The sequence below is a fragment of the Manihot esculenta genome, chromosome 14 (genome assembly GCF_001659605.2).
Source record: "Manihot esculenta cultivar AM560-2 chromosome 14, M.esculenta_v8, whole genome shotgun sequence".
Classification (NCBI taxonomy): domain Eukaryota; kingdom Viridiplantae; phylum Streptophyta; class Magnoliopsida; order Malpighiales; family Euphorbiaceae; genus Manihot; species Manihot esculenta.
In genome coordinates this window covers 455546-473115 of record NC_035174.2, presented here as the reverse complement: position 1 = coordinate 473115, position 17570 = coordinate 455546, and the positions used below count along the sequence as shown (strand labels likewise).

Genomic DNA, 17570 nt, shown 5'->3' with positions numbered 1-17570 from the left:
CGTTTCTATTCCTTTTTTTTATTTTTATTTTTTTATCCAACTCTCCATCCAACACTTCGAATTGCATATTCATCTACTACATTATGCATTTATCGAGCTCCACGTATAAATAGAAGTGAATCTAAGCTGTAAACTAATAAGCTTAGCTTCCATCACATTAAATCAAATATCAGCTAAAAACTCTTCTTTTTCCAAAAAAAAAAAAGCAGTTAAAAACAACTGTTGCCAAGATACCCACTTGATTTTTTTCAATCACATTACAGTAGTAATGGACCAACATGGATCAAATCATATACATTTGTTATTTCATCCAGCTAAGAGAAGGCAAGAAAGGAAGATTATTGCCAAAATATACAGTTTCCTTTATGATAAATAAAACAAGAAACAACAGGACTTACTGCAACAGACCAGTTGCATTAGTATGAACATTAACAGTGTGGTCCAGATATTGAATTTGGGAAGTGATCTAGTAACCCAACCAAGCAGAAGGTATTGGCTGGAACCTGGTCTTTGCACAAGCCAGTACATCATAATAATCTACATGATTGAAGCAGTCACGGAAATCAGTGAAAAGCTTCTCAAAAACCCTCCATTGCACTTTAATGGATTTTGCATATGGGTATGGAAGAAAAACCTGTACAAAAATAGAGGCCAGCCAGAAAATAACTAACATTACCGAATCACACCTCATGACAACACAAGTCATTATAAAGAACATGTAGCAAGTGCTAAACCATTTTGCCCATTTTTTACCCTAAAGGCATCCCTAATTTTGTATGGATTATAAAAGTGATAATGACAGAAAATCAGATTGCAACTTACATCCCCCTCTTGTGCAAGGCGTTTAAGTAAGACAAATGTGTGCTCATTTTCTTCCAAATTATCAAGAACAGCTAGCCAGATCTGGGAAGCAAGCTCATGGGCAGAATCTCTTGATTTCCCACAAGCAATAAATTGATCTGCTAAAATTCAGAGTCAAATATGTACTCAAAACTTGGCTTATTGTCACAGCACAAATGAATTTTAATTATCAAGATAAGATTGATTTCCCACATAAAGCCCCATTATTCCACACAATCAAGTTCAGTTTCAATGGTTTAGCTGTCAAGATAGGATTTCACTAGTGGATATGGTGCTCTGCATTTTCATGTTTCTACGAAATTGGCATTAAAATGGATAGAACTGCATCTATTAGTGATCACAGCTAGTCATGAAACAGTTTCACTTATTAAGGCAATTATAAGAAAGTGCAAAATTATCTCCAAAATTACGAGACACTGAAAGAAAGTATACCAGAGAATCAAAAAAGCAATCTCTTTGAATCATATTAGGTTCTTTAAATACATTATACAGCAGCACTCATCACCTACCTGTGAGCTTAACAAACATCTCATAACTGTTTTTCAGCTCAGTTAATAACTTCAACCCCCTAACAACTTTTCCTGCCTTTTATAAGTTACATATTCTCTACAGACACCTCCATGAACTAGTAGGAGGGGCGATAGCTGCTTCAAGGAAACTGATATCACCTTCCATCTTTGATGAATATGTTATTTGGGTATCAATACTCAATTTATGATTAAAGATAAAATGTATTTAGCTTAATTTGAAAAATACATGAAGGTTACAATCACAAATGCACGAAGAATGAAAGTGAAAGAAGAGGGCACACCTATTATGGTTCCATGAAGAATGCCAGAGGGAGGTGGCATTGTGGAAAGTTCAAGTTGCTCTTTGAGAAACAAATAAGTATGACCCACAATCTCATCTATCTCACCATCCAGTTCAAAGATGTGTTTACTGACATATAAAGCTGTGTATCTCCTGAAATGCTTAGATCAAAATCAGAATATCAGAATGACAATAGAACTGGTCCTGTCAATTAGCTCTTTGAGACAAGGGATCTACAGACATCCCAACCTTATTAATGTTTCAATGCTGAAGCTCTTTTGTATTCCACATATAATGGACAATAGATTTGGAATCTATCTCAGCTTAAGAAGTTATGGCTTAGTGAGTCAAATGCAAACTTTTAGAGTTGACATTTTAAAATAATTTAATGATAAGAAGATACCCATATTATAGGTCTGCCAAAGTAGTGTATGTGCTCCCTGAAAATTCAAGGTTTCGGCAGACCCTAATTGAACCAATGGTGAAAGAGCAGGAAAGAAGAAGAAATGCTGAGAGGTCATTAAAACTCACCTTCTGCTCAACCCTTGAGGTATGGGTCCAGGCCATCTTTTAGCTTCGCCTGCAAAGGGATAATTTCTGTTAAGAGCAGCTTGCCACAAGCATTCTCCACGAAATAGATTAGCCCACTGCTTTTTAACACATGATATTTGAGCCCACTCTGATATGGGAACTCTGATGAAAATTTCTATCAGGAGATGATCAGGAAGCTTCCCAAATGCATTATCAGCCAATACTAGAGCGTCATTCTCATTATTTGTCATTAGAAGTCTGCAAAGAATCCCAGAACCAGATAAAGAGCATTCACATAAATAAATAAATAAGAAGGAAATGAAAGAAAACCATTTGAATACAAGAAAAAAATAAAATGGATTTAGACCATTTTATCATGTTGTTATTAATGTTAATTTACACTTTTTCTGCCTAATTCTGTGGATCCAATTAGAAAACCATTTGAATACAAGAAATGCGTCTTTCACCTTTATTGAATCAAACAAAGGAACCTAAGTGTTAATGATCAATCCCAACAACTAAAGTGGATCCAATTCTGTAACTAGAGCTTTTCTCATTATTGAATTTCTTTACTTTAATTATTTACTTTACTTTATTACTTTCAGTATTAATTTAACTCATCACTCTCAAAACCCCCCTTTTTATTTTACTTTCAGTTTATTTAATTGGTCTTGATAAGGAAAATAGTTAAGTATCAATTCCCTGTGGCTTACCGGCTTCGACAACCGCACGCAATTTGGATAATCATTTAAAATGAATAAATAAATAAATAAAAGTATCGAAATGTAACTTCATATAGGCTATAAGGGTATACATACACGTTGCCCAACCAGATAGAGATTGGGGAATAAATCACCACACAAAGTAAGCATGGAGAATATAAGATTCCCCCAACTGATCCTGATTGTATGGCTAGATTCCATATAAAGGTTCACTAGGCGCTATCAATGACAAGCATGTCACAGAATTTCAAGCTCAGATTGCATTAATAACCAGCCTAGTTGAAACAAATGTGCATCCTTATCTCAAGAAACGGAGTAAAAATATTATAATTGGTAAAAGATCGTAACGGTCAGTCACTACACAAAACGCCCGTCCTTCCGTCGAAATTCACATGGCATTATAATGCATGTGAAGAATAAAAACAGTACCTTGATGGACAACTGAAGGCACTGTATGGAATCATGGTTCATATTGAGAACATTAAGAACCCAGTTGTGAGAAGTTATACATGTGGCAAATTGAGAACTAGATGAGCATTTGCAACTAGTCTGATTTGTGAGTTTATTTTGTTGAAAAGGCCAGAAACAATATGGGTTAACACCTAACAGGAAAAGAAAGACAATCCCTATTCGTGCAAATTAAAAGATGAGAATGCAGTTGCATGCTAGGCAACACTCAACGCACCCACTACACAATCTCAGTTCTACTGAGTGAAGAAACAAACTTCAAATGAATCAAAAATAAAAATCCATGAAATATTTTGATGGAGTGAATAAAAAATTGGTAAATTTCCCCTTGATAGCATTAAACATAGATACAGAGAAGGAGAGGGAAGAGATATAATCCTATAAATTCGGACAATTCGAATAACTAAAAAGGCAAGGGAAGTGAAAGCGGAATTGCTGAACTGCGAAGTAGAACAGAGAAACAGTGATAAAAACTAAGCCAAAGGTGAATTAAATTGAAGTAGAAATAGAATACAATTTTACCTGAAATATAGAGGAAGAGATAGAGAGAGAGATAAAGAGACGAGAGACGCCTGTTTCCGGCTTCAGCTGAAATTATGGGGTTGTCGTGGTTGAAGAGAGTGGGAGACGGCGGCTGAAGATGATGGAATCGTGAGGCCTCCGTTACCTCAAAAATAAATTATTTAAGACCAGTATATATGTATATATATATACACTTTTTAACTTCGATTCATTTCTTAAAATTCCTATTTAATTTAAATATCATAATTTTTTTATATGTTATTATAGGTATTCACATTAATAAAAATTAAAAAAAAAAATTCCCCAGCTATTTCTCTCCCGATTACCTTACCTTTGAAAAAACAAAATTATTCCATCTTCAGTCTATTTCTTTCATTTAAAAAATCATACAATAACAGGTTCATTATATAGATTTTTGGAAGGAATATCGAAAAAAAAAAAAACATTTTTTATTTTTTATATTTATATCATAATTTTAAAATTTTAAATAATAAGATCAGTCCTTTTATATTTGTTCTAATTTTAACTATTTATCTTAATTTATTTTGATTAAAAAAAATTTTATTCACATGTCATATCATCACATAAAATTATTGCTTAAAAAATTTATTAAATAAAAAAATTAAATATTTATATTAAGTCATATTTATATTTAAAATTTAAAATTTTAAAAAATTAATTTTTTTTAATTTATCATAATTATAATGAAAATTATAATCACAAAACACCTTCACTGACTCTTATTTGGTGGAGTTTGCCTACAATAACAGCTATCATGCTAGCATAGAGATGGCTCCATATGACGCTTTGTATGGAAGGAAGTGCAGATCACCTGTCTGCTAGAAAGAAGTTGGAGAAAGGGTCTTGGCAGGGCCTGAGCTAGTAGAGATCACCAGCAGGGTAGTGCCCATTATCAGAGAAAAGATCAAGACTGCTGTGAGTCGGCAGAAAAGCTATACAGATGTCCACAGGAAGCTTGTAGAGTTTCAGGAGGGAGATTTGGTGTTGCTCAAGGTGTCTCCTATGAAATGGGTGATTCGTTTTGGGAAGAAAGATAAGTTAGCTCCACGGTACATCGGAACCTTTGAAATCTTGCAGAAGATTGGGAATGTATCGTACAAGCTGGATTTGCCTGCTTCAATGGAGAGAATCCATCCGGTTTTCCATGTTTTCATGTTACGGAATTTCATGTCAGATCCGGGCAAAGTTCTTAATGAGCCTGATGTGGAGATCCTAGGAGATCCTAGGAGATCCTAGGAGATCTCACTTATATTGAGCAGCAGCCGGTGCACATCATAGACACGCAGATCAGGAAGCTGAGGAACAAGGAAATCCCGATGGTGAAAGTCCTTTGGAATCACCACAACATTGAAGAATGTGCCTGGGAGACACGGGAGTCCATACTCCAGCAATACCCTTATCTCTTTTAAGGTTAGTGTTTTTGTTGTTATGTGCTTCCTTGTTGGCATGTATGCTTATGTTTGTGCCATGCTATGCTTGTGTGTTGAACATTCGGGGACGAATGTTCTTAAGGGGGGAAGAATGTAATATCCGGCTAGACTCCGGCATCGGAATTCCCACTTTCCGGCGGAATCTCGGATGTCGGAACCCTCTAGAAGGGTGAAATATGTTTTTATAAAATGTTTTACATGTTTTATGGTTTTATTGAAGAAAGAAAATTGAGTTTTGAAAGAAAAAGACCAAGGAGGAAAATCCAGGTTCGGCCGCCGAACCTCAAGTTTGGCCGCCGAACATGGGGGGTTTGCGGAGGCACCTTTGGCCCCCGAAGATGGTCTGGCTAGCCACCTATAAAAGGCCCCTTGTCCGAAAATGGGTGAGTTTTCTCTCTCTATTTTCGGGCATATGTGAGATTTCACTCTCCTTTGGTTGATTTTGTGTTTTCCCTCAAATCTTTCAAGTTTTTGACAAGTTTTCATTTGAGCTAAAGATCAAAGTTTTGAAGCTTGGAGGCCCCGGAACTCGTTCCTCCATATCTCCGAGTTTGGGATCGCATCTCCTCTCGATCTTCAAGAGGTAAGTGTCGATCCACGCCTTTTATGATGTTTTAAGTAAGTTTTGAGGGGTTTTAAGGGTGTTTAATGCATGTTTAGAGTAGATGTAAAATGTTAGGGTTTATGTTAGTTAAATGATAAATGTATGCTTAATGTGATGTTTGTTGGGGGTATAGGTTAGTTTTATGCCCCTACATGCTTGGAAATGTGTTTATGCATGTTTTAATATAGTTTTGTTGCTTGTTGGGTTGTTGTGGGTGGCTGGATTGGCAAGGCAGAACCGGGTTCTGCCCTTTGGAAGAGCCCAGGTTCGGCCGCCGAACCTGCTTGTGGAGGCAGTTTGGCCGCCTAAACTCGCCCCAGAAAGTTTGGACTTTCGGCTCTGGAAGGACTTTCGGCCGCCGAACCCTGCCCCCGAAAGTGCCTGACTTTCGGCCGCCGAACCTGCCGCCGAACCTGCCGCCGAAAGTGCCCTGTCCAGCCTTCCTTTACCTGTTTTGCATGCATGTTTTATGATGTTTTAGGGAATTTTTGGAGAATTGTTTAGAGTCATGTTAGAGTATATTTGGTCCCTCATTTGAGTCCTCCTGAGTAGGATCGGACCTGAGGAACTGAGGTGATCAGTAGTGAGATAGCTGCTTCAGAGTTTGTTCAGAGTCAGGCAGAGGTGAGTGGAACTAAACTAATCTTTTATTTCAAGAAAGCAAATGTTTTAAGCATGTGCATGCATCATGATATGTAATAGGTTGTTGACATTAGAATTCACGAATATAACGCATTGCATTATTCATTGTGGGTGTGGATGGACAACAGGACGACCCATTAGCCCTCTAGATATTATGTTATGTAACAGAAGTCCTGAGGAGCCCCACCGAGGGTCGAGCACAGAGCTTATGTATATAATAGAAGTCCTGAGGAGCTCCACCGAGGGCCGGGCACATAGTAGAGGGATTTTTGGGTCAGTCCATCCGTGATGTGAATTGATTGTGTTGTGATGCATTCCATGAAAGCATATGATTATTAAATTGTTTTATTGTTCTGCTCACTGGGCTTTTGTAGCTCACCTGTAACACCCCTTACCCTATCAAAGAGTAGATAGAGCAAGGAATGTCACAAACTATACCTTTTTAGATATATCAGGACTAAACAATTTCTTTTATCTGTAAATACCAAGTTTTTAGGTAATGCATGTAACTTTCATCAAGATTAAAATAAGCGTGAGATTTTTAAACCAAAATTTTCGGCAGAGTTTTCTCTGTTTCATTAGCACTTTAACCTGTAATACATATGAACATCACACTTATAATAACACTAACAACTGTCACTTGATATCTTACTATTCTTTGATTTACATAACCTTCACAACTCACTCTATTTAATATGTACATGCCAAAATAAAACTGTACTATGACTCCGAGACTCAAAACAACCAGCTATGATAATGGCCTTGATATCTGATGTAGATCTCTGATAACTTCTGTTGCCCTATTTTATCTACAACCTGCGTGAGGTAAAAACCAACACGCTGAGCTAATGCTCAGTGGGTGATAGCAAACAAATAACAAAATAGAGCAAACAAGTTCACGTATACAGATAATCGGAATAAAAACATCTTCTTTTTCCGTTATTGCACATTTTCTATTTATAATAAATTACCACAGCTTAGTGCATGTAAGAGATGCAAACATATTAACACTCACTAATAAGTTCACAAAATCAAGTGTCAATCTTAATTAAGATCTTAGCCCTTATAAACACATAGTAGGATCGTCTAGGTAGATAAGGAGTTATAACGGTAGGCACAGAGTGCCGAACGGTAGGCTCAGAGGCCAAAACTGTGATAGCAGGGCTCTATGACCGTGCTTATGAGGTACCTGATATGTAACCTCAAATAAAAATCATGTATCGGTAGCAGTACTGCGAACTCTGTATGTTTATATGGCATGCCATACCCTTATACTAACCTCGACTCCTATTACGTTTACCAGGGCCAAGCACTATTAATTCAATGTATCAATGTAAAATGCATACCATTTGAAGCTATTTGAATTCATTTTCCAAAGTCCATATATCATATGCCAAGATTTACAATATGGAAAACTCATGGCAAATAGTGCAAAACTTTATTGACTTAGCATTTTAATGTAGAAAACTACATTCTGCCATATATTGCATCAACTTTTCAAGTAGTTTAGAGTTATAATTTAACTTCATTTTCTTCATAAGAAATGTACATTTATGTCTTATCTTTCCAACAAGGTATGATTTATGCAATTCTGATCATCCTAACTTAAGTTATGAATTTTTCTTTACCAGCTGCTCAATCAGGTCTTAATCAGTCCAGTATTAGTACCTGTTTATAGTATCACAAAAATTATCAGATTCATACATTTCCATACAAATTCAAGCTTAAGTGTCTTCTACAAAGTTTTAGGTCTACTTCTTAGGATTCATTTGGCACTGGTATTAACACATTTCACTGAGTACATAATTAGTTATAGTATAATCAATACACACTGTTCCGGATGCACTAACTCTGTATCCAGTTTAGGTTCACTTCAAATTTTCATCATCTTACCTACAGATTCAGAATTTGGTCAATTCATAAAAGTTTTATATCTTTGTCTTATCTTTCATTTGGTATATCTTAGGACTAATTTCAATAAATACACAATAAGTTATAAGGCTTCCAACACTGACTGTCCTGTTAGAACCTATTCTGGCAGATTTGCACTTTTAGCTCTCATGTTAAATTTCTTTATTCTAAGCCTTTCAAACATCATTTTAACATTCATATAACATATTTATACAGTCAAAGCAACATTTCCAGCAAGTAAAATCAACCCCTAATTTCACTTATTCATGGCAGAATCCAAGGAAAACAGAAAATCATACAAACACCAAACCTTTCTTGAATTCCTCCTTTCTTTTCCTCTTCTAATCTCTAGCTATCTCCTTTCCCTTTGATGTTCCTTCACCTAGGTCAATTTATGTCTTAGGAAAGGATTGAATAAACTATAAATTAAAGCTTTATAATTCAAATCCATGCATGAAGAAATGAGATGATGCTATTTCCTACTCATTTCTAAACTTACCTTTGATTTTCAAGCTTGGTGTATATGGAACCCTAAACTTTTCTTCTTCAATCCCTTCAATATATGGCTCTTCCTTTAGATCTTGATCTTAGGATGAATTTTGGTTAAAGAAAGAAGTTGATTTGGTGAGGTTTTGGCTTGGCTTTGGTGGGAGAAAGAAAAGAAATTCTTTGGTTTCCTATGGTGTGAGCTACGGCAAAGTGAAATGGAGAAGATGACAATCCCTTTTTCAAATTGCTTGGTCATTTCTTCATCCAATAGCTAGGTGACACATGGAAAGTAAAATTTGACTTTTATATTTTAACTTTCCATATTTATACTTTAACCCACTAAACTTTTTACCATATTTCAATTTAGTTTTTAAACTTTCAATAATCATAGATTGACCTACTAAAATATGCTTTTAGCCTTTAGAAGTCCTTTCCACTTAAGCAAGCATGACGGATTTAAAACAAACACCTCAAGCAAGCACGTCAGAAAACCCTAAGCACCTCCCAAAAGTGACTCGTTCCCGACTCGCTAATCACACTGTCTACTTTATTTCTGAATATGTCCGTTTCTATATTTGAGTTTTCTATAATTCAGTTATTAGCAGATTAGAGTTATGCTAGTACCTCCCCTAAGTAGCTCGGGGTAAGCTAGCACCTCCCCTAATGCCACTTACTTTAGTAGTGAAATAGCCTAACCCATACCTAGTGATGTCACTGCTCTAGCTATGGGTTTGAGGATGTTACAACTCTTCCCCTCTTAAGAAATTTCGTCCTCGAAATTTTACCTGCTTTGAATAGCTGTGGATATTGTTGCTTCATCACCTCTTCACTCTCCCATGTAGCTTCTTCTGCCTTGTGATTTCTCCACAACACTTTCACTAAGGGAATCTTCTTATTCCTTAACTCTTTTTATTTCCCTTGCTAAAATTTTCACTGGTTCTTCTTCATAAGTCAGGTCAGACTATACATCAATGGTTTCAGCTGGAATGACATGTGATGGGTCAGATCTGTATCTTCTTAGCATGGATACATGGAAGACATTATGTATTCTGTCTAACTCTGGAGGTAAAGCTAGCCTGTAGGCTACTGGACCCACACGCTCAATTACATCATATGGACCAATAACCCGAGGGCTTAGCTTACCTTTCTTGCCAAATCTTAGCACTTTCTTCCATGGAGAAACTTTCAAAAACACTTTATCCCCAATAGCAAATTCTATATCTTTTCTTTTCAAATCTGCATATGATTTTTGCCTATCTGTTGCAGCTTTCAATCTTTCTTTGATAATCTTCACTTTCTCCTCAGTCTGTCTTATCAACTCTGGACCTACAAGTTTAGCTTCACTGAGTTCTGTCCAGCACAATGGGGTTCTACATTTTCTGCCATATAATGCTTCATAAGGAGCCATTTTAATACTAGCCTGATAACTGTTGTTGTAAGCAAATTCTACTAGTGGAAGATATCTTTCCCAGCTTCCTTCAAATTCAATTACACAACTTCTGAGCATATCTTCCAAAACTTGAATTACTCTCTCTGACTGGCCATCTGTCTGAGGATGAAAAGCTGTACTAAAATTCAATCTTGTCCCTAGAGCTTCATGTAGTTTTTCCCAAAATCTGGATGTGAATCTTGGATCTCTGTCTGATATGATAGAGATAGGAACACCATGCAGTCTCACAATTTCATTAATGTACAATTCTGCATACTTCTCCAATGTGTAATCCATTCTGATTGGCAAGAAATGCGCTGATTTAGTTAACTTGTCAACTATTACCCAGATGGCATCTTTCTTCCTTGGTGTGAGTGGCAATCCTGTTACAAAATCCATGGTAATTCTATCCCATTTCCATTCTGGTATAGCGATAGGCTGCAACAACCCTGATGGGACTTGATGTTCTGCTTTTACCCGTTGACATGTCAAACATTTTGTTACAAATTCAGCTATATCTCTTTTCATACCCGGCCACCAATAATGCACCCTCAGATCTTGATACATCTTAGTGCTACCTGGATGCATAACATATGGACTATTGTGTGCCTCTATAAGAATACTCTGTTTCAGCTCTCCAATGTTAAGTACACATACTCTGTTACCATAGTACAAGTAACCATCATCACTTATTACATGCTTCTGCTTCTTCCCCTCTTGTACTTGTCTAGCCCATAAAGCTATCTCTGTATCTTCTTTCTGTGCTTCTTTAATTTGTTGCAGTAAGTTGGGTCTAACCTTCAATTCTGCTATGATAGCTCCATCATCCGCTATAGTCAACCGCGCATTCATCGCTCTTAATGCAAATAACGATTTCCTGCTAAGTGCATCTGCTACCAAATTAGCTTTGCCTGGGTGATAATCTATAATGCAATCATAATCCTTCAGTAACTCCAGCCATCTTCTCTGTCTCAGGTTTAGCTCTTTCTGTGTGGGCAAGTATTTCAGACTTTTATGATCTGTATAGATGTAACATTTCTCACCATATAAATAATGTCTCCATATCTTTAGTGCAAACACTATGGCCGCCAACTCTAGATCATGAGTAGGATAGTTCTTCTCATGTGGCTTCAGTTGTCTAGAAGCATAGGCAATCACTTTACCTTCTTGCATCAAAACACATCCAAGTCCATTGTGAGAAGCATCACTGTATATCACAAATTCCTTGCCAGAAACAGGTTGTGTAAGTATAGGTGCTTCAGTGAGCATAGTCTTCAATCTGTCAAAGCTTGCCTGACATTTATCATCCCAAACATACTTAACATTCTTATGTAGTAATTTAGTCAATGGAGCTGCTATAAGTGAAAACCCTTTCACAAACCGTCTGTAGTACCCAGCTAGACCCAAGAAACTCCTGATCTCTGCAACATTCTTTGGTGGCTTCCATTCCAGTACAGCTTTAATCTTCTGTGGATCTACCCTGATTCCCTCTGCTGATACAACATGTCCCAAAAATGTTATTTCATTGAGCCAAAAATCACATTTACTGAACTTAGCATAAAGTTGCTTTTCCCTCAGAGTCTGTAATACTATCCTCAAATGTCTGTCATGGTCTTCTCTAGTTCTAGAGTATACCAGAATATCATCAATGAATACTACAACAAACTGGTCTAAAAATGGATGAAAGATACGGTTCATCAAATCCATGAATGATGCAGGTGCATTTGTTAACCCAAATGGCATAACCAGAAACTCATAATGTCCATATCGTGTTCTGAATGCAGTTTTAGGCACATCTGTCCCTTTAACTCTCAACTGATGGTAGCCCGATCTCAAATCTATCTTAGAGAAAATGCTGGCCCCTTTCAACTGATCAAACAAATCATCTATTCTGGGCAGTGGATATTTATTCTTTATAGTTACCTTATTCAACTGTCTGTAATCAATACACAATCGAAGAGATCCATCTTTCTTTTTCACAAACAACACTGGTGCACCCCATGGTGAAACACTAGGTCGAATAAAGCCCTTATCAAGTAACTCTTGCAACTGTATTTTCAACTCTTTCAATTCTGTAGGAGCCATTCTGTAAGGAGCAATTGAAATAGGTGCGGTGCCTGGCACAACTTCTATAGCAAAATCCACTTCCCTTTCTGGAGGTAACCCTGGCAACTCTTCAGGAAAGACATCTGGAAAATGACATACTGTGGGTAGATTTGACACACTAGGACCTTCCTTCTTAGTTTCAATCACACTAGCTAGATAAGCTGTACAGCCTTTTCTAATCAACCTCCTAGCTGTAGTGGCAGATATGACATTAGAGAGGTAATCTGACCTCTCACCCACAACTATAACCTCAGAACCCTCTAATGTTTTGAGTGTAACCCGCTTTAACTTACAGTCAACTATGACATGATGTCTAGACAACCAATCCATACCTAGAATCACATCAAACTCTCTAAAAGGTAACTCTATCAGGTCACCTAAAAAGGTATGACCTTGCACACATATAGGACAATCTCTGTAAACTCTATTCACAATCACAAGATGTCCTAAGGGATTGGTCACTACTATGTCATGTTCTAAAGGTTCTACTTGAATTCCCATCTCATTATTAATGGGTATGCTGATGTATGAATGTGTGGAACCAGGATCAATTAATGCATAAACATATCTGCCAAAGATAGAAAATTTACCAGCAATAACATCTGGTTTGTCCTGGTCTTCCTTTGCACGAATGGCATATGCCCTGGCAGGTGCTCTAGTGTCTGGTCTGTCTACTGTCTCTGATACTCGGTGACTCTGAGCACTACTAACTTCACCTCTACCTCTTCCTCTGCCTCTAGACCCTGTCGGCATAGATCTCTCTGTCTGCATAGGCTGCACTGACTGGCCTCTAGGACAATCCCTCATGAAATGGTCTGAGCTTCCACATAAGTAGCAAGCCCCAGTTAATCTCCTACATACTCCGCCATGTCTCCTGCCACAATGCTCACATACTGGTGGCAACCCTCTGCCTGGTCCTCCTGTACTAGATACAGAGGTAGTCTGCTGTCCAGACCTCACAACTGAACTTTGCCCAGGTCTCTGACTCTGCCTAGGTGGTCCTCTCTGCCCTGTCTGTTGAAATTCCCTCTGTCTCTTACTACTTGTCTGAGATGCAGAGGATTGTCCCTGATATTGGCTCTGGCTCCTCTTCTGCTGCCCTTTCTGCCTTCTACTTTGCTCTTCTTCTTTAATTCGCTCCAGACTGTGGGCTGTCTCTACTAAAACTGAAAGTTCCCTGATGTACATAGCTGTGAGATACATTTTGATATCAGCATGAAATCCTTGCTCAAAGCGTTTACATCTCTCTTCCTCTGTAGGAACTATCTCTGTGGCATACTTACTAAGTCTAACAAATTCTCGCTCATACTCAGTTACTGTAAGCCTGCCTTGTCTGAGGTATAAAAATTCCCTTCTTCTCTCCTCTATATATAAGGCTCCAATATATTTCTTCTTAAACTCTGCTAAAAAGAATTCCCAAGTCTGCCGCTCTAGTCTAACCATCTGTGTCAAAGTTGTCCACCATCTATCAGCTTCATCTTTCAGCAATGATACTGCACACATCAAGCTCTCTGCTGGTGAACACTGTAGCTGCTGTAAGACCCTTTCTGTACTTTCTAACCAGAATTCTGCAGCTGAAGGATCATCTTCCTTTTTACCTCTAAACTCTGTGGCACCATATTTCCTGAGTTTTTCTATTGGAGGCCTAGGTTGTGCCTGGGCTACAACAGGTGGTGGTGGTGGTACCTCTGGTACATTTTGTGTAACCCTCCTAATCAACTCAGCTATTTGCTGAAACAATGCATCCTGCCCTGGTCCGCCAGCAGCAGCAGGTGGAGGAGCAGCAGCAGGTGCAGGAGCAGCAGCAGCAGCTGCCTCAGAGGGAGCATGACTCTCTACCTCTTCATCTACTGCTCTCTGTGACTCAGATGACATCTTTTATATGACCTAAAGACACAAAGAAGAGATTTACATCAGAACCATACCATAGCTGTAACTCATTTTTGGCATGTACATATATGACACATATACACATACATACTATGACCTAGAATCGCCTAAACCTTTGCTTTGATACCACTAATTGTAACACCCCTTACCCTATCAAAGAGTAGATAGAGCAAGGAATGTCACAAACTATACCTTTTTAGATATATCAGGACTAAACAATTTCTTTTATCTGTAAATACCAAGTTTTTAGGTAATGCATGTAACTTTCATCAAGATTAAAATAAGCGTGAGATTTTTAAACCAAAATTTTCGGCAGAGTTTTCTCTATTTCATTAGCACTTTAACCTGTAATACATATGAACATCACACTTATAATAACACTAACAACTGTCACTTGATATCTTACTATTCTTTGATTTACATAACCTTCACAACTCACTCTATTTAATATGTACATGCCAAAATAAAACTGTACTATGACTCCGAGACTCAAAACAACCAGCTATGATAATGGCCTTGATATCTGATGTAGATCTCTGATAACTTCTGTTGCCCTATTTTATCTACAACCTGCGTGAGGTAAAAACCAACACGCTGAGCTAATGCTCAGTGGGTGATAGCAAACAAATAACAAAATAGAGCAAACAAGTTCACGTATACAGATAATCGGAATAAAAACATCTTCTTTTTCCGTTATTGCACATTTTCTATTTATAATAAATTACCACAGCTTAGTGCATGTAAGAGATGCAAACATATTAACACTCACTAATAAGTTCACAAAATCAAGTGTCAATCTTAATTAAGATCTTAGCCCTTATAAACACATAGTAGGATCGTCTAGGTAGATAAGGAGTTATAACGGTAGGCACAGAGTGCCGAACGGTAGGCTCAGAGGCCAAAACTGTGATAGCAGGGCTCTATGACCGTGCTTATGAGGTACCTGATATGTAACCTCAAATAAAAATCATGTATCGGTAGCAGTACTGCGAACTCTGTATGTTTATATGGCATGCCATACCCTTATACTAACCTCGACTCCTATTACGTTTACCAGGGCCAAGCACTATTAATTCAATGTATCAATGTAAAATGCATGCCATTTGAAGCTATTTGAATTCATTTTCCAAAGTCCATATATCATATGCCAAGATTTACAATATGGAAAACTCATGGCAAATAGTGCAAAACTTTATTGACTTAGCATTTTAATGTAGAAAACTACATTCTGCCATATATTGCATCAACTTTTCAAGTAGTTTAGAGTTATAATTTAACTTCATTTTCTTCATAAGAAATGTACATTTATGTCTTATCTTTCCAACAAGGTATGATTTATGCAATTCTGATCATCCTAACTTAAGTTATGAATTTTTCTTTACCAGCTGCTCAATCAGGTCTTAATCAGTCCAGTATTAGTACCTGTTTATAGTATCACAAAAATTATCAGATTCATACATTTCCATACAAATTCAAGCTTAAGTGTCTTCTACAAAGTTTTAGGTCTACTTCTTAGGATTCATTTGGCACTGGTATTAACACATTTCACTGAGTACATAATTAGTTATAGTATAATCAATACACACTGTTCTGGATGCACTAACTCTGTATCCAGTTTAGGTTCACTTCAAATTTTCATCATCTTACCTACAGATTCAGAATTTGGTCAATTCATAAAAGTTTTATATCTTTGTCTTATCTTTCATTTGGTATATCTTAGGACTAATTTCAATAAATACACAATAAGTTATAAGGCTTCCAACACTGACTGTCCTGTTAGAACCTATTCTGGCAGATTTGCACTTTTAGCTCTCATGTTAAATTTCTTTACTCTAAGCCTTTCAAACATCATTTTAACATTCATATAACATATTTATACAGTCAAAGCAACATTTCCAGCAAGTAAAATCAACCCCTAATTTCACTTATTCATGGCAGAATCCAAGGAAAACAGAAAATCATACAAACACCAAACCTTTCTTGAATTCCTCCTTTCTTTTCCTCTTCTAATCTCTAGCTATCTCCTTTCCCTTTGATGTTCCTTCACCTAGGTCAATTTATGTCTTAGGAAAGGATTGAATAAACTATAAATTAAAGTTTTATAATTCAAATCCATGCATGAAGAAATGAGATGATGCTATTTCCTACTCATTTCTAAACTTACCTTTGATTTTCAAGCTTGGTGTATATGGAACCCTAAACTTTTCTTCTTCAATCCCTTCAATATATGGCTCTTCCTTTAGATCTTGATCTTAGGATGAATTTTGGTTAAAGAAAGAAGTTGATTTGGTGAGGTTTTGGCTTGGCTTTGGTGGGAGAAAGAAAAGAAATTCTTTGGTTTCCTATGGTGTGAGCTACGGCAAAGTGAAATGGAGAAGATGACAATCCCTTTTTCAAATTGCTTGGTCATTTCTTCATCCAATAGCTAGGTGACACATGGAAAGTAAAATTTGACTTTTATATTTTAACTTTCCATATTTATACTTTAACCCACTAAACTTTTTACCATATTTCAATTTAGTTTTTAAACTTTCAATAATCATAGATTGACCTACTAAAATATGCTTTTAGCCTTTAGAAGTCCTTTCCACTTAAGCAAGCATGACGGATTTAAAACAAACACCTCAAGCAAGCACGTCAGAAAACCCTAAGCACCTCCCAAAAGTGACTCGTTCCCGACTCGCTAATCACACTGTCTACTTTATTTCTGAATATGTCCGTTTCTATATTTGAGTTTTCTATAATTCAGTTATTAGCAGATTAGAGTTATGCTAGTACCTCCCCTAAGTAGCTCGGGGTAAGCTAGCACCTCCCCTAATGCCACTTACTTTAGTAGTGAAATAGCCTAACCCATACCTAGTGATGTCACTGCTCTAGCTATGGGTTTGAGGATGTTACATCACCCCTCTCCCCTAACCCTCAGGTTTGCAGGTTCAGGATAGACCGGGAAATCGTCAAGGGTAAAAGCTATGTCTATGTAATAGTTTAGTAGTGGATATGATATGTAAAATGATGTAATGTAATGTAGGGATATGTTTCATGGTCTAGTATTGTGCTTGCCCTAATGTATAGTTAATCCCTTTTGTACATGATCTTATGAAATGTTTTTATGATGAGTTATGTTGAACCAGGCT

The 17570-nt window shown here is 37.0% G+C and overlaps 1 protein-coding gene across 2 annotated transcripts; it reads right to left on the bottom strand.

The window, feature by feature from the left end:
- Window positions 1–209: 209 nt before the first annotated feature.
- On the bottom strand, window positions 210–4070 carry LOC110630672. 2 transcript variants are annotated; one of them, XM_021778202.2, is made up of 5 exons: window positions 3915–4070; window positions 2203–2460; window positions 1673–1824; window positions 823–959; window positions 210–634 (listed from the first exon to the last, which is right to left on the bottom strand). In XM_021778202.2, exons 2-5 carry the CDS (start codon window positions 2451–2453, stop codon window positions 467–469), a joined length of 708 nt encoding a protein of 235 aa, XP_021633894.1. In that variant the 5' UTR covers window positions 2454–2460; window positions 3915–4070; the 3' UTR covers window positions 210–466. The 2 variants fall into 2 exon arrangements, with proteins under 2 accessions (XP_021633894.1, XP_043805968.1); XM_043950033.1 differs by lacking the exon at window positions 3915–4070 and having other exon boundaries at window positions 1673–1832; window positions 2203–2345.
- Between the last annotated feature and the right edge of the window lie 13500 nt (window positions 4071–17570).